General features: G+C 43.1%; 1 protein-coding gene across 2 annotated transcripts in view; it reads left to right on the top strand.

Moving 5' to 3' along the window:
• Positions 1-24,176, top strand: part of LOC142059649 (uncharacterized) — a 211,916-nt gene that overhangs the window by 124,900 nt on the left and 62,840 nt on the right. For both annotated transcript variants that reach the window (XM_075098525.1, XM_075098526.1), the window contains exons 6-7: positions 15,082-15,204; positions 22,076-22,201. In XM_075098525.1, coding sequence (XP_074954626.1) covers positions 15,082-15,204; positions 22,076-22,201 — 249 coding nt within the window. The remainder of the gene's footprint in view (positions 1-15,081; positions 15,205-22,075; positions 22,202-24,176) is intronic.

The raw sequence follows: 24,176 nt of genomic DNA, 5'->3' as shown, positions 1-24,176 counted from the left end.
TACAGCAAAAAATGTGCTCAAAATAAGTAGTAAAAATTACAACAGATTCATTGTAAAGGTAGCATTAACTGTAGGTTATTGGGCTTTTTAAATGAATTACTTGAATCCTGATTAATGGCAAGCCCAAGGCAGGCAGGGACCTGGGCTGAATTTCAGCGGTCTCATTGCAGGCTTGCGGCGGCTGTCGGCACGTAGTGAACGCCATGGGTTGGTTTGGTCAGTCCCCTCTCATTTTGAGGGCCCTCCCAAACCGAATGCACTCAATTACACTCTGGGAATGCACGACCCCTTTCAATCTTACTAAAATGTATCATACGCTAAACTCAGGAAAATCAGGTTTTAGTTCTGCCCCTGTTTCTTTTCAGTCAGGGAAGGGCGGACGCACCACTCGGACCAGACCAGGTGCTTCCAACCTATTTTTTAAGCACTTCCGTGGCAGTCTTAGCCAAAAAGAACATCTGATGCTCTGATAATTGTTTTATTTTTGAATGTTAATTGCACTTGTTTAGATTTTTTTCCTGATTCATGCTTGACTATTGCTAAAGTCTCCCTGCTCCTCTCTTACACACCAAACAAAGGCGGCTGCGAGCTAAATCACATAATTTCTCACATCTGATACCCCTCAGGGTAGATGAACTAACGGTTGTGACAGCCTCCTCCAAAGTGAATATTGCTGTTGAAGAGTGAGCTCGTTTATCCTGGATACGTGTTTTTATTGATCGGAGCTGAGGACAGGCACAGTCAGTTTTCAGTCACTTTTTAAGCAGAAGTTTTATGCAGACCAGTTGGATAGAAATGGCTGGTGTCAAGAGCAATATCCTAATCCGAGGCTCCAAAGCAACAGCTGAAGGAGTCCTACCTGCATTTGCAGCCTTGGCGCTCTGGACAGACTGGGACCAGTTACATTTCAAGAATTCAATGATTATTTCAAGATAATCTTGGTAAATCCCTTTTTTTCTGTGGAGGAAAAAATCTCTTTCTCATGGAGGTTTTTTTTTTTTTTTCGGTGTATAGATTTTTCTCTTTGAACGTTGAATTCGACTGCAGCATTTTAATAGCAGCCTTTTGCATAAACAAGCCGCGCAATTGGCAGTTTAATTTTCAGGTTATGTAAGGATTACACAGGGTTGGGTGTAGCACAGCGTATCGGCACGTCACACATTTCCTGCAGCTCATCGTCCGCTGTGTTCCACAGCAGCGTGTTTTGTTATTCCTAAACCACAGAAAAACTGGCACCCCATTCTGCATTTCAGTTACCAGATGAATTATTGATCACTGATCTGACATGGACTAAAAGGGAAAAATTGTTTCTAGATGTCACAGGCCTCCCAAGCAACAACAAACGAAAGGCTCCACCTCTATGGCGTCTGCGGGTCTAGTCCATATGGCGTTTGAAAGCTCACCGTGCGTCACCGCTGATTATGGACTGGGCACATGGGCTGCTTCCCCGAGGCTTCCAGCTCCCGTGTCTTCCTGCGGGATCTGAAAAGCCTCACAGGGGCTCTACCAGCTGGAAGGAAATACTAAGTGGGAACCATACCTTGCTATTATCTTTGGAAAGGAGCGGCTGCGTGAAGTGCGGGGAGAATGACAGTCATCCCCTCGTGGTTTCTCTGCATGCGTCTCCAGCTCTTGCAATTGTGAATTTGTGCAGAAAGTTGGGCATGAGGAAACGTACTGGCCTGAAAAGTTCTCTTTGTCCAAACTACTCAATGCATAAAGCTTTATTGATCAGCTTTTGACAATGAAGACATTTAAGGTTTGGAAATATATTATAGTATTTGCTGCACTAACCAGGGATTTAACGTGGCTTAATTAATGCAAGAGCTTTGAATAGTTCGGTTAAAAGCACTATATAAATATATGAAAGGACTATTACTCTCCAGACAAAATATAATATTTAGAAGTAATATGACAAAATTGATAGACTGCAGTACAAATATATTTTGAGATATTTCTAGGGCTCAGATTAGTTTATATTAGCTAGTTCCTAGCATTTATGACTACCTCTGAAAGGCAGGTTATGGAGAATGTTAACATTCCACTGGGCTGATTGACAATAATTAGTTTATTTTAAAGGAAAGGAAAGAAGCATGGTATTGTTGCAGCTGACTAATGTGAATTAAAAGCTAGGTAATCTGTTCCGCAATTACAGAGATACAATGATTGCCGTTGTCAGAGAAGAAAATACACTCATACTTTTAAGAATCATTGTGTAGGAAGAGCTTTGCAAGCCTGAAATTGAAGCTCTGGTCATGGTCTCCAAAATTATGCTTAGTAGTAATTTTATGCAGAAGCAAGACTTTTGAATACTTAAATTATAGCTTGTTTGTAGCAAGGTATTTACCAGCAAATATAAGCATCTTATAAACAGCACATGAGTCATCCTGGTGTTCATTTTGAGCACATCGAAAATGTAAATTGCAGCTGAACTACTCTTGTGTAGAGAGGCGAGGCTTAGAAACTTCAATTCATGCTTTAAATGGAAATTACATGAGGAAAAATGTGCCTTTCAGTGGAGACTATTGTGCAAGGTAGCTACTGCTTTTTCTGAGGCTTGCCTACAGGCTACGTAAACAAGCACTAACGGCCCATACAGAGGTAGGAAGAAGTACAACTCCTGAGTGGTGTTTATATTCCTCTTTAGAGCATTTAATACTAGCCTTTATCGAGACAACTAATAGAAATCCCATTTTTTTTATTGAAATGCCTGTGTATTTTATGAGCCATCTGATATATCCTTAAAAAGCTTTAAAACAATTTGTGATAAAATCTAAACCAAACAGAAACCTGTCACCTTCTCTGTTCAAAGCATTGGCCCAAAGGAAGCCATCCAGACATGACTGTCAGCAAGATAGCGACTGCTGGGAGGGCTACAGTTCGTTATTAAAAGATCAGTAGTTTGATCAACATCATATTGGATTACTCAAACTTCAATTACATGAGTACCTGAGGGCTTTGACTGGGATTTATTAGAAGACCAACTTGAAATAAACCTGCCGTTGTTGCATACCAGATCTTTGACAGAACCACCTGAGTACCTTGTTAACAGTTACTATCCCAAAAGAGATTCAATGTCAGCCAAGGAGTTCAAAAACAACTAATAAAAATGGAGCAATCAAGTGATTAACTTGATGTCGTTTTTAATCTCAGTAAGAGGAAAAAAAATCCAAGAAGAATCTTCAGTGCCTGGTGACATTGTTCATTAGGAAGTTGGTATGGACAGGTTTGGAACACGTTAACACCACTTCCCTCTTCTTGTGGATGAATCTCTGCAGAGTCATGACTAATATATGTCATAAGGAAGCAGAGCAAGAAAATTTGTGTAACACGCTGTCTTTTGCTCGCTGGCAGTTTATGTTGCAGATCAGCTGGGAGTTGTAATAGCTCCAGTTGGGGGATCGAGGCTTGTGGTGGCTTCTTGAGGAGGTGCCAAGTGAACTAATGGCTGTAGAGCACCGTCGGTGAGCCAGGTTTTACAGAAATGGAGTGGATTGCTGTAGTCTCATCTGTGGCAGATATACGGAGCTTGGTGGCCGAACGGTGCCTCTTCCCTCCCTGTTTTCCCAGTCCTGCACCATCTTGTCACTGCAAGCGCGGTGCCAGCCTTGCACGCGTTTCACATGCTGAACAACGCAGTTCTGACGGGCGATTGTGCCTCCCAAACCTATTATTACCAAGATGGGCTTATGTCCCAGTCAGTTTGCGTGACGAGTCTATCCATGTGGTGTCTTAAAGCTTTTTACCAACCCAAGTAGGACGTTTGTCACAAACAGCGTTCGTGTTTCCGACCAGCAGAGTATGCACGCTGTAAACTGGAAACATCAGATTATGAAGGTATTTGCATGATTATTGTTTTCTTCTGCATATTTTACCTCCTGTGTGTGGAAAAGAGATTCCTCTGTGCATCCTACTGTAGTAAAGACACTTACTGAGCTCAGCAAGTGGGCATTAATATTGCTGCTAACAAAAACCAGATGTTCTCATCAGATCAGTCATTTCTCTCTTTTTATTCCATAACAGTTTTTTCAAACTGTCATATCCTGCTGAGAGAAGATGCTGATGGCCTATCGTATAAACCTCCGTAGCGTGTCTCAGATTGGAATCTGCGCAAAGAGCTTGGGCTGTGTCATGCTGTCGCTTATTAAGTACATCTCCTCGCAGAGATCCTTTCCTCCTTTGCCACCCTCCCACCTCCCAGTGTGGCCTGATTGAATTGTGCTGAAGAGCTGTATTTAAAAATTGATAGCCCCATAACAAATTTTCCTTCTGCCCCACATCAGGAAAACATGCAGGAGCATTGCAGTGATGCTGCTGATGCTAGTGATCTCAAAGCCTTTCTCCTAAGCAGAAATTACATAAAACTTTAATTATTGTGTTTCAGCCCACATTCCTGCGGTGCACAGGCAAAACGTCCCCTTCCAACTTCACTCTTTACAACCGGGACATTCACTTCTTTTCTACAGGAAAGAGTAAAATTAATGAGACTGGTTTTTTTTAGTACCTAAACATTTTTAAAGATCATAAGTTACGCGTTTGTCTGGATTGTCATTCTTCAGCTTGTACTCCCTTGTTATTTCATGTGGTCATTCACTTACCCTGGCACCAGTTTTCCACTGAGAGTTTATGTCCATCTGTGTGGGTTTTATATTGATGTGAATTGGAGTCATCAAGGTTTACAGTTGCCAAAATATCTGTTAGTATAACCCCACTGTGGAGGCTGGTAACCCTATCGGTCTTCCTTTTTGGCTTTCCTTTGCTGAGATGCTGTGTGCTACTCTGAGATTCCGAAATGGATCGTTCATTTTCCTTTTAAACGCTGAACAGTGGAGAAAAATGCACAGATCCGCTTTGTGAAAAGATGGAGAAAAGTATTTCTTCACGGCTGTGTGAAAACGTCACAGTGTTGTCTGAGATCGGTCCATGAAATTACCATGTTTCTTACTTTAATTCTATACCCTGAGTTTCTTGCAAATTATCATGCCTCAATAATTGCTTAAAACTCATATATGTGTGTGTGTGCGTGACTCTGTGTGTATGTTTAATGAAGAATGCCTTGAAACTCTAATTAGGGCTGGTTGACTCCAAAGCAGTTTACATATCACAGGCTTACACAGCTATCAAACAGATGCTTCTCCTTTTTTTCATTCAACTGACATTTTCATTTTCTCTGCATATTTTGAGGACTGAGCAGTGATGTGTTTTGACTCCTGAGGCTACAGACGATATCAAAATGAGGATTAGAAATGAAGCTTTACCTGTCAATTAAGTTGTTAAGCCTGTCCTCCACAGCGTCTACGCTTTCAAATGGCCTGTTTATTGAATTTGAAATAGTTTTCATTCTTGACCTTGTTTAAATTGAATGGACAGTTCTAATTATAATCTTCAGAGTTTTCAACTGCAACATATGGTTTGCATATAGGGTTGTGGATGAGGGACTCTTGGCCGTTTATTGAGCTAAACCACTGTTAAATATCTCAGGAGAGATTGGCATGTCAGGCACTGGAAGTAAGCAGAAATCGGCAGTGCAGATATTGGCCATTTTTGTCTTCTCCCATCATTCTGTCCAGGAGATCTGCTCTTGAGGGACATCTGAGAAATGAACTGTGATTGCAGGATCCAGTCATTGGTGAGGAACAAGCCACCGCTTTCAATGGTTGCATTGTGCCAGTCTTCATGTGAAAGCAGTATTTAAAAAAATAAAAGGTAAAAATGAAAAATATCTTAGAGCATCTCTTTTTCCCTGATATATTCCTGCCCCGTCCCGACAATGAATTCAAATTACCAGGATCTTTGCCAAATCAATGTCATTCTTTCAAATCATCTGTGGCCCCCACTAACAGGGTTGCGTGACGTCCCGCGGCAATTTGTTCATGTATTTATTCTCCAATAAGGCCAGTGACAGATCAGGAAATTAAATTCAGGTCTTTAAGACTTGATGGGGTGGATTGTCCCTTTCAATGCTTATAGACGTCTTCTCCCCAAAAGTGATTGCTGCTGCTGCTGCTGCTGAGCCTGTCTCCTGGAGCTACCGGGCTGTTTGCATTGGGCACGTGTGCTGGAAGCAGCTCTCTGCCTTGCCTCCACCCTTCTCCCCCAAAAACCCATACCTCAGAGGTTCTTCCATCTTCTTCCCTCCTTGAAAATAGTCATCAGGAAATGCATCTCTCTGCAGACCTGGACATAAATATTTATTACCTAACACATAGTCCCGTGGATGACTCTGCTGTTCAGCATTGCACAGCGCCATGGTCCCTGTCCTTTGGTGTTCTCAGTATAAAGACACAGGGGTGAGAGAAAGGAAACCTAACCTAGACACAGCTAGAAGTCATTGAGCTACCTGGAAAACATCTGAAATCTAGGGCAAGGTACCAGCTACAGGGTAGAAAATTCCTCTCCGCAGTGTGACCGAATCACCAGGGAGGTCTAAAGGAAGGTGACAGACTGAAAGACAGTGAATCCAGTACAAAAAGCTGTGGGTTTTTAATGCCATTGATTTTCAGGGAAAGGTAAATAATCAGATAATTTGGGAAGCCTGTTTCTGTGCATGGCTAATTGGATAGCCCTGCCGAAATAGGTGCCGGCTAAAGCTGCTTTGTCCTTAATCCCGGGCAAAGAAGAAACATAGTGGAAAACACACGGCTCTAACAAGGGTCCTCTTTCATTGTGGAGTTAGTTCGCAGGGACTAAATTGGATAAGGAATCTCTTAACCATGCCTTTTAACCAATCTCTTATCAGATGTGACGTGCTCCTTTCAGTATGGTTTGCTGAAGCTATTCCATTAATTAATTTTGTTGTAGCAGGCTTGCCTCGGACACCTGTGACTTACTGAAATTTAAGTAAGCTTCAGCAGCGATTGGAGCTAACCTGGCTGACTTTGAACTGGAGCAGACAATGGTTGCTCACATAATCCATCAGAGGGGCCAGGAAAGGGCAGAAACAAATAGCTGAGGAGCAAAAATAAAAGCCTAGGAGCGCTAACAGTTCAAAATGACCCAGCTGGCTCCACAGGAGCACATTTATCCATGCTGAAAGCTGTTTCACAAAGGTGTTTTAACATCAGGTTCTAGCAGACCACTCAAAAGAGCTTGTAGCATATTTATGGTTGTTTTTTTTTTTTTTTTGTGAAGCATAAAACCCCTCTGGAATAGGGGGTTTGCAATTTAAAATCTCGCAGCTATCAAAAACTGCTCTTTTCCCTCTTTGCTGCTCAGTTTGGTTCAGTGAAACAGTAATATGTTTGCTATTAAAATGAACAGAAATTCTGCTGTTTCTTGTTGAATTTTAGGCTTTGTTTTTGACTGGACTTTAAATTTATATTTTTCTTCCTAGAGTCAATACTAATGTCAAACTCCCGTCTTTGTGGAAAAAAAAATGACAAATATTTTCATCTATAAATAGAAATTGAAAACTTCTGCTGCAAGAGCAAACTGTGTCATGCTTAATAGTGAGTACATTTGTGAGTGGAGTCACACTGGTTGTCAAATTACAGACACTTTCAAACTTGAGACTTGGGGAGACTGTGTGAGTTAAAGGAAGCTGTGAGTTAAATCTGTCATAAATTAATCTACTTATAGCAATAGTGCATCTTATTTTATGTTTCACTTTTAAAGAAATAATTTCTGACTTTTTTGATCAGTTTATGAGTGGCTGGGAACCAAACCCGTCTCCCTTCCTTCCCTTAAGTGTATAAATTATTTAAGTTAGAAACACACTAAATTAATGTGTAAAATCCACCATGTAAATTAGTGGGGAAAGACCATATGATATTTTCACTTCATAACTTGTGTGAGGTTTAAACATCCTTTGGAATATATAAAAGAGACTAATCACAGTGCCGTTACAAATAACAGAAGGGAAAGCACTGTCATACATCTTTGTTGATTTTAAATATCGTGTTAAATAGCAAACAATAAGAGAGGTTTCATTTCAGATGTACTAAATGATCTGCAGCTGAAGAGACTAGGCAATCGAGTCAGGGCAAGGGAGTGATAAGCCAGATTTTTGTTAACTTATTTGCAAATAAATGTTTGAGTTGAACAGTTTATTCACTTGCGAGAATTTTAAATATAGCCGCTTAAGGTTTCTCAATGTGGTTCTTTACATAAGATCCAATCTTTCCTTCCCTGTTTCTCTATCACCACTGTTACTGGCTCTTTAATCCTCACAATGTTGTGTGGGGACCAGCGACCCACAGAGCTCCCTGGGTGAAGAAGAGAGAAACCCCTGAATTTTAAGATAAAGCTGTGAAGAGCAGACCATGCTTCCTCTTTCTGGTCTTTATTTTTTATAAATAATTACTATAATTGTTTTTTATTACGGTCTGACTTTAAAACCACCAGCATAAACCATTCCCTAAGTAAATGCAAGCAGGGTTTTGTGCTTCCCTGCTTCTACTGGTTGCATCCTTTCTGCAGTGAGCGGGGGGGATTGTGGTGGCTGGAAAATGGAAACGTGCGTGTGTCATTCATTCCAATTTATGTTGTATTTCTTAGGCATCTGGTAAAAAGGGTGTAGCTATGCTTCTGTGAAAGTCATTTGGGCCAGATCTGCAGATGGTATTGTGGTGTTTCGGGTCCCTGTGTGCAGGCGATTGTTCTAGCATGTACCCAGAACGTGTTTCTTACATCAGCTTCCAGCTGGACAGAAATCTTCTCATCCGTATCAAGTCTCTGGTGTTTGTAGGGTGGGTCACAACTCACAACTATTTGGTCTCTTCCTCTCTTCATGTTGCTCTTTATTTGCCGAAGTTGAAGAGTTTTTGCCAAAGCTAAAAAAACCCATAATCCTCAAATGATGAGGTCATAGAATCACAGAATCATTAAGGTTGGAAAAGACCTCCAGGATCATCAAGTCCAACCACCAACCCAACGCCCCCAGGCCTCCTAAACCATTTCCCGAAGTGCCACGTCTGCACGGTGTTTGAACCCCCCCAGGGCTGGTGACTCCCCCACCTCTCTGGGCAGCCTGTGCCGGGGCCTGACCGCTCTGGCAGGGGAGGAATATTCCCTAATATCCAACCTAAACCTCCCTGGGCGCTGCTTGAGGCCATGAGGTCCATACTGTCCAGTTCTGTTTTCTTTCTCCAGCAGGCCCTGGGCACTGCGAAGAAGAAATATGTTCTCTGCTTATCTATCAGAAAGTACTGGTTTGAACAGTTATCAGTCTGTGCATGTTTTTACAGTCAAGGGAGAGAGAGCCTGTTCGTTCATCACCCAGACAAAATGCCACTGGCTCTGTGAAGCTAGGTGAGAGGTAAACCCTGCTCTGCCATCCTCTGCCTGCTTAGACCTCACATTGTGCTCCTGACAAAGTGTCCTCGGTGTGAACACCGTCCCTGGGGTACCCTTGGCACAGCATCTCTTTTTCCATTCGGAATTCTCAATGTGTGTACCATCGTTTGCTTGTTCAGCCCAAAGAAGAGAACTCCGGCCTGCAATAGAGGCTGTATTTTAAATAACCTTATACCTTTCATTTTACTAAAAATGTGCAAGAAGGAAAAGTGTGCAATAAACTTAATATTAGAAGTCCGTTTCATCTTGTACTTTCAGAGCAGCTGCACACATGTGCACAGAAGGAAGGCATGTGAAAAGTGATAAAAGTTGCAAATAATGACCTTGTGAGGAATGCAGTGCTTTAAAAAATAAATTGAATTAGAAAGAAAAGCAGGCCTGCCTTTCAGGATTTCTGCAGGCACTTTGAGATCTGAAGTGGCAGTTGTCCTGCACCAGAGCCCAAATGCACGTGTGTGCCTGCAGAGGGTCATTGCAGACCTATGGGAGAGCGGGCGAGGCATTAATTGTGGGAGTAGTTACTGCAAAAATTGCTAGCTGGGTTCTTTGGGGAAAAAAGGATTTAAAAGCAAAGAGGACTTGGGGTTGCACGAGGTGCCTGTCCAGTGGTTAAAACAGGGAGAAACATTTCTGAGACCCTTTGGAGGCTCGTGACCCTTCAGCTATTTGTTATGTGCAGGTTTAAGGATGTACCTGGTTTGCAGTGTAAGCACGAGGGCCTCTGGCCGCACCAGCTCCCCGTCATTTGGAGGTGTGGGAGCTGTGGCTGCAGCCTGCTCTTGACCTCCAAGTGGTGCTGGGGTGTTGAAAGTGGGGAACTTAAAAACAGGGAGTTGAAAAATAGCCCACCCCCTCACAACTCTGTCATGCACAATATGGCCAGAAAAAAAGAGGAAAGATCATGAAAATTGAGAGGATACTGCAAACGCTGAGTCCTGCTGCCATCAGAACTATTTTTTTTTCTTCTTTTGGGGTTTAGTTTTACATGTTATTTACCTTTCTTGATGGTTTAAAAAGCTAAGCTGTTTGTTTGTAGGGAATTGATCTGGCAACATCTTGGTTTGGGTTTTTTTTCCCCCCTTTATAAAAACATGATTGCAGGTTCACTAATGATCTGTGTTTAACACAACTGTCGGTTTGTCTTTAAGGAACTGATTGATCAAAGCCGTTCCTAAATGTTTTAGTAAGCATATGAGGAAAGTCACTGATGTGATGGCCCTAAATTCCAAACAAGCAATCACCCACCTCTGTATTCGAACAGGTTTTGGGCAGGGAAATCGCGCCGTTGCCAACATGGCCCATCAAATCAACCGGGGACAAACTTCCTTGAAGATTAGCAGAGCCCCCGTTCAGGGGTGGAGAGGACTTCAAAATCTGTGACTTCATCAGTAAGTTCTGCCCTTGGAGAGCGCACGGGCCTGAGAGCAGCTTGTGCATTTGTACGCTGCATCCTCTTCCCATGCTCAGGCCTTGCGGTGTGCATCCTCTCGCGATGGAGGAAAGGTCAGTGCGCAGTTGGGAGGCACAGAGCTCGGTCCAACCGCACAGACCTCAGAAGCATGAAGAGCTAAAAAAAAATCTTCACGTTATGGTGGCTAAAATAATTTACATCCTGAAAACACATAGGATTGACTTTTGGCATGCATGACTATGCTTTTGTAAGGCACTAAAACGTTCATTAATGATCTTACTGGTATAGTAGTGGGTTCCCCTGTGTCCCAAGGGTCTTTGCTCCCTGCTCAATATCCTATTTGGGTGCAACAGAGTGTGGTTCAGTGTTAGGGGCTGGTCCCTTGTTCAAGAACACTCCTAGGCCGCAAAAGCCATCTGCTTCACCTTGATCTAACAAAATATTATCTCATCCAGTTAAGGAGAGATGACACAGATATTCAGTCTCGCTCTCACCACGCTTCCACCCATATTTTTCGTGCAGATTGGCCAGCTGAAGGGTTTCCTGTGGAGTGGTCATTATGGTATTTTTCCGGTTGCCCCCTTGAGGTCCAGCACATACCTGAGTTTTAATAATAGGGGCTACCTTAAATTCTGATTCATCTAATGCACTCTCATCACTAAGTTCTTGGTCGGGGGTCCTCCCAGATAACTTCATCCCAGTCTTCCAGGGAAAGGATTAGCGTACAAATTTTTACAGGAGTTGGGGCCTGAATTATCATGAGCTCCAGTTTATCTTCTACCTTCCTCACAGTTGGACTCGATGATCTTAAAGGTCTTTTCCGACCTAAATGTTTCTCTGGTTCTATTCTATGGCTGACCATAAGGCTATTCCTGCCAGTCTCTTCCCAATGAAAAGTTGGTCAATGGGGACACAGACCCTGTACATCCTCAGGTACATGAGGAGGCACGTGCTGCGTACAGAGGGCATGGGAAGCAGAGACGCCTTCAGTGGGAATCCCACTGAAATGCATCTCTATTGAAATGTTTCACAGGTGAGGAGGAGCATATTCACATACCGACTCGGCTCTACTCACCCAGCAGCATAATCCCCTTTGCAAGGTAGCCGTGGGATAGCACACCGTTCTCATTTCGCTTCTCGCCTCTCCTCTCAGCTGACTGCTCTCCCTCTGCTTTGTGGGAGTGCGGTTGCTTTCATCATGGTCTGACATGTGATAAGCAAGCCATAAATGGTTTGAAATTCGGGTTATTCGGATAAACGTCCTAAATCGTAACTATAGAAAGTTGAACATATAGGTCTTTCGGTTTGATCTGCAGTGGGAACTAGTCCAAATTTAATTATAGTGTATTGTTAAACAGATACAAACTTCCATAATCCCATAATATTCTAGAATCACAATATAATGACTTTATATTTCTAGAATATTTTTTATATTTTTGTAACTTCATAATTCTAGAATAATTTTATCTTTCTATAGTTTTTTCCGTGTGAAAAAAGAAATGGCTATTTCTGTACCTATAACAGCATAAGCTGTTTTTTTCCTCGTGAGTCCTTTACTAGTAAAGCAATTTGAATTTAAAAGTCCAAATAGGTTAGAGTTTTAAGACTTCCAAGTGCAGTTCATGCCTTTAGATCAGCGTGCACTTTGCAGACTGCTCCCGTACAAAATAAATAAGGCATTTTTTTCTTCTGTAACTGGGAGCAAAGTTGTTTCCTGGCCTTGAGATGTAGGAGACATTGAAAGGCGACCGTGCCTTGCATTTTTCTCTATTATATCTGCAGTAATTGAAGGAATCTTTCAACGTACAATCCTTAAAATATTGATCTTGCAGAGAAAGCCTGAGACTAGAAGAGATCATCTGTCATCAAACCTGCTGCTCACACGGCATCCTGGGAAGACAGTCATGGAGTTGCATTGCAGGCTTGTTGGTCTTGCCTCTCTTTTTCCCCCTGCTTGCTGCAGGGAGTCTCAGGGTGGGGTTGGGTACAGCTTGTATACACAAGTATTTCGGGGTCTTTTTTCATTTAATTATATTGCCTTTTGGCCTTTAGGGATGTGCCAGTACGAGGGAAATACTGTTGAAAGAAGAGCTTCAGTGGGTGTGGGAGCTGCTGTGTGCAGAGCTCGCCCGTAAACCAAGTCATTTCTTTGAATGTTCAAATAGAAGCTAACAAATTCCAAGTGCTTGTGTTTATTAGCTGGACTATTTTTTCTCCTTTGTAAGTGCTGATATCCTAACTTAAAACTCTATTTGGTATATTAGAGAAATTCTGCAGCTGATTGTAGCCTATAAAATTAATATATTGAAGCTTCCAGTATTTGAGTTTATTGAGGTATAAATACTAGAAAGTGGTGTACTATATAGTTCAGCTGCTTCCTTGTTATATTTTTTTAGAGCCTTTTTGCTTATTTTACTTCTGTGATACTCAAGACAAATGGTTTCCTGGTTTTGATTTCGTCCTGGCATTTTTCAGCAGGCTATTTCTTAACAGTATAGAATTCAACAAGATGAATAACATTTTCTGTTTACTGTTTACATTAAAAAAAGCAAAACTTCTGTTTAAAAAAAGAGTGTTCCAGATGTCTCCAGGCAGTTAGGAAATATACATAGTATACAGTCTAATAAAACAGCAAATATAGCAGAAGAATTAAAAAGTGGCGCATGTTAGCAAATGGTCCGAATTTAAACACTAGTCAACACCAGGACTTCATTTTAGGTGAGTGAAATTCATATGTGAAGTATTAAAATTTAACTTTATAAATAAGTTTCCTTAGGACCAGGATGTTGCGTGTTTAAAGTCATCTTTAAAACTTCCTTTTTCATCTAATTTTGATTAGATTTCCTAAAACAGAATAAACATAAAAGCATTTAAAAAAAAAGCCCCATGAAAGCTAAATGCAAAGCAGATATATCAACAGCAAAAATATGAAAGCCAGACCCCTTGTTCCTCAAGTGCAATATGGGGCGGGGGGACCCGTCCTTGTGTTGCTGTGTTCCGCTCCACCGCCGGCTCGCTTCCCCACAGCAGCAGTTGCAGACTTGCCTTTTGTTGCAGCTGCTCTGTTATTTCTTTATAGCCAGACTCCTCATCTACATGCGCTCAGGTGGGTTAAATCCCTTAGATGGTCTCAGAACAGGATCTAAAGAGCAATTAAGTGAATAGGAGTCTTTAATATTGAAAGGAGGGTTCTTTACAGATGCGTACTGCAGGAGGGAGGTTTGGCTTCAGCAGTCAAGATAATTTGGTATCAGCATCGCCCCTGGGTGAGATGGAGAGACGTGGAGTTGCTGACCCTGAGGGCTGTTAAAGACAGACAAATTCTAGGCAAACCCCTAACAGGTGAAATTTTCTCAGGGAATGGACTAACCGACCCTCGTTTCCAATGACTTCTGTGTCAATTTTTAAGGTAACGGTGTCAACATGCCAATCAAGTGCTATTTACAGTAGCCCAGTGTTGCTGAAAAGGTGCAGAAACTGCTTATGTGCTGCTTTTGGAAATGAATTTTTGCGGGTCTGTTTTAAACCTTCACCTGTTTACTTAAACTGTTCTTGATCTTTTTTGTCCATCAATGTCCATCATTTTTAGATGAAGCATTACAGCAGTGTTCTCATGATGGTTTAATGCTAGTTTCCCTCCTAATTTGACTGAATGTAGTCCCCTAAAATGTGAAATATGGAAAGACACCTGCTCAGGTTTGGAAAAGGTATCATCAGGCAATCACATCATTTGTCTTGGAGGTTATCTAGAAGATGCTGTGGAAAGTTCAGGTGAACACAAGGAAGCCCAAGGGACAAGAGTCACAGAAAATGTGGCACAAAATCATTCTTTTTAAATGTAACATCAAAGCTCTCTGTGTATTCAGTGGTGGAAATGTAACGTTGATTAAGAGCACAGGCTCTGCTCTTGCATGGCTTTTTTCCATTTATGTCAGTTGTATATGCTTGTACCCTCAAAGACACCTGCTAATAGGATTAAAGGCTTGATGCAAAAGGAAATCTTCATACAGCAAATTTTTACAAAAGCCAAATGTTTGACCGGTGGTACCTACACGCTCTGATGTGTTATCTTACCCTAATTCTTTTCCTGTATTTTTTTCTTGGCCCTGGGGGAAACCACGGTGTCACAGATCGCTCTAATTAACAACGGCTTCAGAAGTAGAGACTACAGCGGCAGTGCCTGCGGGAGCTTTGAGAAACACCATAAAATTTCAATTTTCTTTGCTCTGTTTACAGCGCAGAAGCGAAATAAACAAAACCCCAGTCTGAGTGTAATGGTCGCATATTATGTATGAGCTGCGTGCTGGCCAGGAGATCAAGGGTATGTCTTCACTGAGGCTGTCTTGTAGTTCTCATCATCTACCTTCCTCCTCTAGATGTGGACGAGTGTGCGGTGGTGAATGGTGGCTGCCAGCAAGGCTGTGTCAACACACACGGCTCTTTCCACTGCCAGTGCCGAGCAGGATACAGGCTCCATGCTGATGGGCGCACCTGCATAGGTAAGTAAACATTAACAAGCAGTTCATGTACTTCAAGGCTTGTTTTTCTCTGCTAAACCTGTCTTTGCGTAAGTGCAAAGGGCTTCCCTCGTCTGAGTTTTGCCCTATTCACAAAGGATGTTGGTATCCCTTCCAGTTCGAGTGGTTTGCGAGGATTCGGGTGTTTCCAAATCTGTGCTTTTTTTGAGAACAAAGCGGTGACGGTGTCCCCTGGTTCTGTGATGCAATCGTGTGAAAATGTCTCTGGTTTTGCAGCAGGCTTTAAAGAAATAGGGCGTCTTCATTTCCAGTGAAAATGTTTTTCTAATTCTGAGCATTTTGCCTTTGTGTCAGATCCCTCTCCCCACTCCAGCCGTGCCCTGGGCTTTTCTGCCCTCGTTACTCTTCCTTTTAGTTAGTCTTTTTGCCTCTGTTTTCCGAAGAGGTACAAACAGCAGATAGTGAAATCTCCTGCCCACGGGTGCCTGGCGGAACGCTGCCCTTCCAGCCAAGCAGTCACTAAGTGCAGCTTGTGTCTTCAGTGATGAAGACGAAATAAAAGCTTGTGGTTGCCACCCTGAAGTTGGTTTTAACCCAATCTACAGCAGGTGACCATCTCCGTCAGACTGCCCAGACTGAGACCCTGTAGGCTTTCCCGGGTGGTGCCATGAGCAGAGGCAGGAGGATATCGTTAACTGGGTCGAGGGGTGAGGTGATGAAGTACAATCTCAACGACTGTGCCACAGTGAGCAGAGCAGAAAATCCTCTTGGGAGGATCAAGAGCAGAGGCCAAATTTGTGAGTTACTAAGATAAGATACGTTGGAGAATATGGTGCTATGGACTGGTAGCTAGAGAGGGAGCTCTAAAAGGCTAATGAAATATTTAAGTATGCACTCCAGAGGTCGTCTCTGGTTTTCAGAGAGTGCATGAAGAGAAGAAGCCCTACCCGTTATCTCTTCTCTTCAGCCTTTGCTGCATGTTGAATCTTTTAGGTAAAACAGTAATGCAGAATTGTCTGCTTGGGTCTCTTTTATGTATTAGTTGTTAGGCAGAGTGAGATGTATGGATGGGGTGAGCTGAAAACTCTCCTCCAAGGCATATTACACAAATGTTTAGTTTGGTAATCCTTTTAGCTCATGCAGGAGGTGCCTATGCACGTGAAGCTGAGAGTTTTGAGCACTTTTCCTGAGATTCTGCTCATGCTGTGGGCTGATAATTAGGGTGCTATAGGTCTGTGAAAGCTCCTTGTTCCCACAGTGGTCCCGTGCTCTTTGTTGCATTCCTTTATCTACACTGGTCTTTAAAAGGCTGCACTGCTCCTGGGCATCAGGGATGCATCTTCATCCTCTGCAGCCCTGTTTGTAACATCTCCACTACAACCGATACCGAATTTCCTATGCTCAGCCATCAAAACACCTCTGTGGCTCACCCAAGCAAAACATAACAAAGCCAATAACAAAGGAAGTTGCAAACCAAACTGATCGCGTTTCTTCAAATTAGCTTTAAAACTCCCATATTGAAGATCTCCAGTTCGTGAATGCTTGCTTCTGCTGGCATTAAATACAGAGCGCGGGCTGGCTGCAGGTCTCATCTCAGCGACTGCTCTGCCACTCTGAATGATGCTCGCAGTTGACCTGACAGACATCTGCTGTGGGTCAGAGGAATCCCATTCCAAGAAACAGGCATTAGAAAACAGTAGGAAGAGGGTGGATGTGATCCCAAAGGTTTTTCAGATTTGGGTGAAAAGCCACGGGTTTACAGTATGGAGTTACCCTATGGATGTTCCTGTAAATGAGAGCACCATGGAGCCTCATGGTGCAGTTCAGCCCCTGACACAAAGCCCATTTATGTGCTCGTGGAGAGGATTAGCAGCTCTGCCATTAAAAATAAACCCTGTGTTTCTTGGTTCAGGGCTCAGAGTCCAACCTGAGACATGCAGAGTTAATTCTGCATGTTGCTAAAAATAATAATAAAATTAAATATACTAACCGTGTGTTACATTTAAATCAGTACGAAAGTCAAGTTGTTCAATTCTGCAAAAAGGATTAAAATGTTCTGTCATTTGGGAAGAAGAAAAGGACGTCATTTGTTTAAACTTTTAAGCCTGATTTTAGGTAATATGAGAAGGACAGTCAAGTATGGTCGGCCCACATCTGCAAAATAAGTTCATTCACAGTTTGGTCATTGTCTCGGTTCTTGCACAAAGTCCCTTGGTTGTGCTTAACATCAGCCAAGTATGTCATCAGTCATTTCTGGTATTATCACAGCAATAAATTTACTGATACAACTAGAACACAAGATGTACCAGTGCTCAAGCTGTGGGAATAATGTTTTTTATTTAAAGAACTTACTCTTTTAGGTTTGTTGGGTTTACCACATACAGAGACTTTCAGTGTTTTGGTAATTAACTGCAGTTAAAAATACAGAGAAGTCTCAATCTTTTCTTGATTATCTTAGTTGGAGCAGGAATGGGTAAGGAAAAAACTAGCGTGAGACAAAAAATTAATGTGTGAGTGGTTTATATTTAACTAGGAACACCAGTGTTTTTCTGTGAATTATAAGAAAAGAGAGAAATTAATCTCTCTCTGATCAGATCCAGAAGACCCAGAAGTGAAAGATATGATGTTTGAGTTATGTTACTGCCTCTGAATAGTCTCATTTTCAGCTGTGATAGAGAGGGAATTTTATACAAAAATGGACTGAAGGGGCTCTGGGGGGAAAAGAGCGAGAGAACTGAATGATAAACACAAAAAGCAGGGATTATGGCAATTCAATGAGTTTACCTGTGCAATATGTAAAACTTTCTGTGGACATAGAATAGTAAAACTTTCTCACAGCACAAATAATCAAGGAGCTCAGTCTGGAGTTGTCCTAGCTATGAACATTATCAGAAAGCAAGTTTTCATTTCACAAATGTAAGTATTCACAAGAAGTTATTAAAAATACTTAATACAATGTTCGGTTCTGTTTGCAGTATCTCAGAAATTATCAAGGAGAGACAGAAATAAATCCTAAAATGAGAGACAGGAGTAAGTTTCAGAGAGAACTGCTATCATGATAATGGATATACGCAATACTGAGCGGAGGATATTGAGTTCTGTTTTGGCTGTTTAGACAAGATACCAAAATAAATGGATATAATAAGTGCTCATGCATTGGAGCACAAGACAGTTGCTAATTGATGAGGACAGAGAGAGCATTTCATATAAACCAGTAATCCAGGAGTGCCTTGCCTTGGGATTTGGGCACTAACTGCTTGCACTGACTGTTGGGGATGGAGAGTTTTGGAGATGGAGAGGGAGAGAGATTTACCTCTTCTGCTGCACCAGTTTAAACACTCAGTTTTGAGCACTGGTGACCAAGAAGCAAACCAAATAATGCAGCTCTCTCTTGACCTAGTGCAGCTAAGCAGAACATCTAGCATTTCAAGTAGGGCTTGCATTAGCATTAATATTTCTTCCGTGGGTACCTCAGAGGATGTAACGTTCTCTCCCACATACCAGGAATGAAAAGGGACAATGTACTGGAAATGAGTTGTTTGGGGAAGGTGATTATCTCCGCTGCAGAAATAAGAAACAAGCGTCCCTTTAGACAGGCTTCTCAGATGAACCCAGCCCAGATTTCTGTTATGTTCATTCTTCCCACGTCGTCTTTTTCTTTTTGGCAACCCTGTGTTTCTGGGAGCAAAAGTGCCAAAATCACTTGAGGGGAAGCAGATTTTGCAGCCTAGATGGCTTGGAAGTCTCCCATACATAAGTGGATCTATCTTCTTATAAGATATTCAGGCTACATCTGAAGAATCAAAAACCAGGGATAAGCTACTTTCTCATGTGATTGCATGGAAGATTACTGAACTTCTGTCACAAGCTTTTTTCAGCAAGTCCGACCCTCCTACAACACCATCACGGTGTGTTTGGGATCCTGACTAACGGCTGCTGGTCCGTCCCTCCGCTGCTAGTCCGATCCTCAAAATACGTGGCTTGAAGAAGTCTCTTTGTCATTCCTCCTACTCTCATTAGAAACTTCTGCTCATACTCTAAAGCAACCAACCTCTAAAATGGGTTGACTTGTTCAATGAAAGTAAAATACTTTCTTCCTGAATCCTTTGATGGTCTCTGATACTTTGTGCCATGCCAGGATCCCATCTTTTGCAATGCTTTTTTTCTTTCTTAGCTTTTTGCTCCCACGAATTTTGTTCAATATTGAATTCATTTTTAAGTGTATGTGCCAGACTGAACGTTCACTACAAATTAAGTTGTTAGAATAACCACAGGTAACACCGTCCAATTTTTTTTGTTTTCTTTTTAATGCCTTGCTTATGGAAATGCAATGAATTTAACGTCATTAAAGTTTAACCAACTGGTGTCTGGAAAGCAGAAACTCAGAGAAAGAACATATTTATTGTAGTACCAGGCTGTGGGTTTGGATTGATGTAAATTCGTTGTCTTCTCTGGAATTTATTCTTGTTTGAACTCCTGGAAGTGAAAGCAGAGCGCAGGCTTTAGAGCCCGATTCATGTTTGGTGCCAGCTGTAATCTTTGATGTCTGCCTTATGTAGAAAAGCTGGTGAGATGCAGGTTTTGATGGAGACTTTTGCACACTAAGGTTCTTAATAGAGGAAGCAACAAAGGAAATATCTCCACAGATCTATAATCTGTGTTTTTCCACATAAGTAAAAGCACGGTATGTCTGAAGTTACATTTCTTGTCATTGATAAGGTTGGATGTAACGTGGTGAAAAACATGGGCTTGAAGAGACTGCATGTTCTAACCCCATGGTTGCTATGTATACATCCAACTATGGCTTCATACTCAGGTTTTTTTGTAAAAATATGGGCATTATTATAAAAAATAATGGTTGAGAAATGCATATTTCTCAACCATCAGCAGATCTTTGTCTTTTCTGTGCAATACCTCCCACCGTCGCCCCCCTTCCTGCGATGCTGCCTTCCTCGCTCAGCATCTCCAGGCGTCATCCCCAGTGTCCCAGCAAAGAGCCGGCGCCGGGCCCGTACCGCTGCGCCTGTCCGGACTCGGCAGCGGGGCTGGTTTTCTACCAAACTTCAAGAGTAAATCTTTGAAAGTGGACGGTGTGCTGTATTTCTGCCTGAACCCCGTGCACGGGCTCAGACCTCCAGCCACAAGCCCCTTTACAAGAGGTGGAATTAGACTCACGACATGCCAAGTCTCTGACTTTTTCTGATCAAAGACGCGTTGCCGGCGGCTGCCAGCACAAGCACAATTCATCCTGTTCGTTCCCCAGCACTCTTCTCAATCAGTCTGGCACCTTCTCACGTAGCCTACGTGATGCCTCAGCAGCAGGCGTGATAAGCTGGCCGCGGCTGCTCGGGAGTCATCCCTCGCTGCCCGGCCGCCGGCAGAGCCCTGTGCAGGGCCGGGCTGCCCGACCCGCCGGTGCACGCTCTCGGCACAGGAGTTCACGCCCATCCCTTTCTGGCTTGGAAGCCTCCAAAATTCTTGGTACGGCAGGTTGCTTCTTATCCCCCCTCACATCCAATTTGGCTTATGCCCAGAAAAGCAGGGAGAAGATGGCACTTTTAAAAATTGAGACGTATATTCTCTCTCTCAAAGCCGATTTAAGGCATTTTCCATCTTCTGAAATATTTTCGTCTTATCTGAATATTCTTGTGGAAAAACAAGTCTCTGGATACAAATGTACCACAAAGAGGAAGCTCTGAGTGCATTGGCTCTGCTGTCTGCCGTGTAGAAATCGAGCTGCTTTCAAGTTACGTCGCTAGCCGGGGGAGAGGTTTGCAAACACAGGTGGAGATCAGAAGCCAGGGTCGCATCCAGTGCGCAGCGAGGTGTCTCCTGGCTACTGCTGTGTATGCATCCACGATAATGTAAAAATTTGCTTTTCTTTCGGTCTTTTTAGCACAGATTTGACTGCACAAACAAAGTATTTCCTAACTGGTAGCATAGGGTGGAACGTGTCCTCCAGCAGCTTTTGTGGTTGTTTTCTTAATGTCTATTACAGGTAAATGAATTAATATTCCTAAAATAAATGTCAAAGCTTTTTGCTGACTTCATTGGGTCCAGAGTTTCATGCCTTCTGTAAAGGACCAAATATTCTTCCCAGCTACTCGTGAAGAACATAATACATCCCTGCCGTTAAAATATATATAGATGAAGTCATGCACGCGCTCACACTTATATACGTACAGCACAATAACAGGTTCAAATGATCTATCTTATTTTTATATGCAGTGTGTGAATAGGTGTGGGTGTGTGTTAACGTATTTTGGCAGGAGGAGAAATGTTTCTCCAGAGGCTGGGTATATATGTTGCACAAAAAAGAATATTAATTTGTCTGGGTAAAAGAAGCAGCATCTTTAGAGATGTACAAAAGAGCCTCTAGTTCCTTGTGGCTTACTTTGGAAGCCTGTCCTGCGGAGCTCGTGACTCCTGTGATTTGCAGCTTCCTATGCATGAGGCTGAGGAAATCAGCCTGAAAAACAGTTTCTTCTTTTTTTTTTTTTTCTTTTTTCAATCAATGATAGCAGACACAGAAAAAAACAATGGGAAAGTGCCAACGGGGCCACTCTTTTTTTCCCCCCTCCTTTACCTCAGTGGATTCTCAAGTGCTTTGTTGCTGTCAGATCAAAGGGTGGCTGCACTTCAGTCAGCATTACAGCTCTTAGATCTCACTTGCCTCTCACTGGAATCACGGGCTTGCACCAACATGGGACACTGTGTCACACAAGCGCCATAAATGCAAGGGAGAGTAATCACGCAGGGGATGGAGACAGGTGCATTTACGAAAGCTGTCTGGCGAGGTTTGCGTATTTTTGCTGTCGTTTATGTATTTAAAATAGGAAGTAAGTTTCTTGGGTTGTTGACGTGCATTCCTTCAATATTTCCCTGGCTCCAGCCATCAATTCCTGCAGTGTTAACAAGGGCGGCTGCGAGCAGCAGTGCGTTCAGCTCAGTGAAGACCGATACACGTGCCAGTGCCAGCCGGGCTACCAGCTGAAGAGGGATGCCAAATCCTGCGAAGGTAAGTCCTGCACCACCTGCCTGGAGACACACATTAAAGGCAATTTAAAAGACCTCAGGATAGTGTTTCAGGTCACTGTATTCATTTGTGTTTCACCCCGCTTGCAAAAAGCAGCTTTAGGAATCGCTTATTAACAGGATTAAAATGATACTTGTTTGAGGTGTGAAGTTCGCATTTCAACTTTGAACAAGTTTTTGGCCTCGTAGACTCCTGGCTGTTTGTTGCACGCTGACAATGATGACATAGGTTAGGAACCTAACAGTGTTTTAATTCTAACATTTTATTACTCACCAAGTCGTATACAGAGCTGGCCCGTGGAACGTGTTTTATTCTACATAAAGTCTTTTCTTCATCTGCTTTTGGCTTACGTTGCTCCTGATCGCAGTCTGATTCATTCATCCTCCTCTTCAGGTTTCTGAACAAACACTCTCACAAGCAGAACAGAAATGCTACCTTTGGGTTTGATTATTGTTTTATTTTTTCTCGTATGTCTTAACATATTCATCAGTTTTTAAGGCAAATCTTCCCCCCCCCCTTCCCTAACACAAGCGCACACACATGGTACCCTTGAATATGCCAGAGAAAGAGAGGGCCAAATTTATGGATTTATTGCGCTAAAATTCCTGTCACAAAACCGTTTCCATATGGCTCCTCTTCTGCTCGGAGATTTTATATGCTGTGTATAAAGTGTAAGTAAATCCTGCTGTTCAGCTTGCTTCCAACTCATGCTGTGTGCAACGAGCGCTTGGCCTTCGGTTCTGGCCTCCCCGAGTCCTGCCCTTCGCAGAGGCTGCACACGCTGCGCTTCAGCGAGCATCCGCAGCCAGCTCGCCTCTCCGGCTCTCACGGGGTGGCCGCGTTTTGTCCCTGAGATTGTCAGAGAGAGTCGGAAAAGGGGAGCGTTACTGGGGAGAGGGTGTCGGAGACCTTCCTCCGCTGTTCTCCAGCCCGTTTCCAAACGTCTCGCGGCTCCTCTGCTGCCTGTGGCACTTGAGATGTCCTTGGCCAAGCCAGCTGGGTGTGCGGACCCCTGCATAAAACTTCCAGGTGTTTTTTTTATGGTGTTGTGGTTGGATCAGCCGGGTCTGGGTGTGGCGAAGCCTGGCCGGGTGGGAGCTGTCCCTTGGGCGGTCATGGAGCAGTTCGAACCTTCAGGTGCCACTTACACGCTCTGGCTCAGCTCAGCAGCAAAACGAGCAGGCTCAGTCCCCTAATTGGTGAGGTTTTGCCACCGCGCAGGCAGCTGTGGCTGTTCGCTCCCTCGCATCGTGGGGCTGATGAGGGTCAGCCACCCACCAAAGGCAGCAGCTGGTCACCAGCCGGTAATTACTGAACAGTGGAGAAGGGGCAAGGTCAGCTTTGTCTGCAGGTGAGACCTTAATCCGGAGTTCACATGTGTGCCTGGTTACCTGTGTCCAGGGTGGTGTAAATCAAAATATAATAGCGCAAACCCCCCCAGGAGGACAGCTGTGGTCAGAGGAAGGAGAATCTATCTTGCAAGGGGAGCTCAGCTGGCAAAATGAAGATGGAGTAGGATGCTTTTCTCCTGTAAATACCTTAGCGAATAAACACCTGGGAGAGAAAAGCACTAATTAAGCCAATGGACAAGATTTTTACAGCAACACTTGAGCATAAAGTAGCCATGAATATTTTTGGGCTGGCAATTAGAGATGTTTTAAGTAGAAAAAGTGGGAGGAGGTGGCTGTTTTTAATTTCCAACCAGAAAGGACAGCTGCTTGGATGGGGAGACTACAGTGTCATGAGGGTAATTACTACAGCAGGCATAGCTGTGTTGCAGGTGTGGAGTCATCCTCGCTGACTCCTTGGGAGCTAATGCTAACCCCATAGCCCTGACAGGCTGTACAGAAACACCAAAGCCTAGCAGGGTGGTGCAGCCTCCAGCATGGAGGCAAATGGATGGGATGGAGTGGTCTGGCATCAGACGAAGTGGTGAGATAGTTGCCGTGGGCGTGAG

This window comes from Phalacrocorax aristotelis, chromosome 7 (assembly GCF_949628215.1).
Source record: "Phalacrocorax aristotelis chromosome 7, bGulAri2.1, whole genome shotgun sequence".
NCBI lineage: Eukaryota > Metazoa > Chordata > Aves > Suliformes > Phalacrocoracidae > Phalacrocorax > Phalacrocorax aristotelis.
Note: the sequence above shows the minus strand (reverse complement) of the source record. Positions and strands in the feature narration are given on the sequence as shown.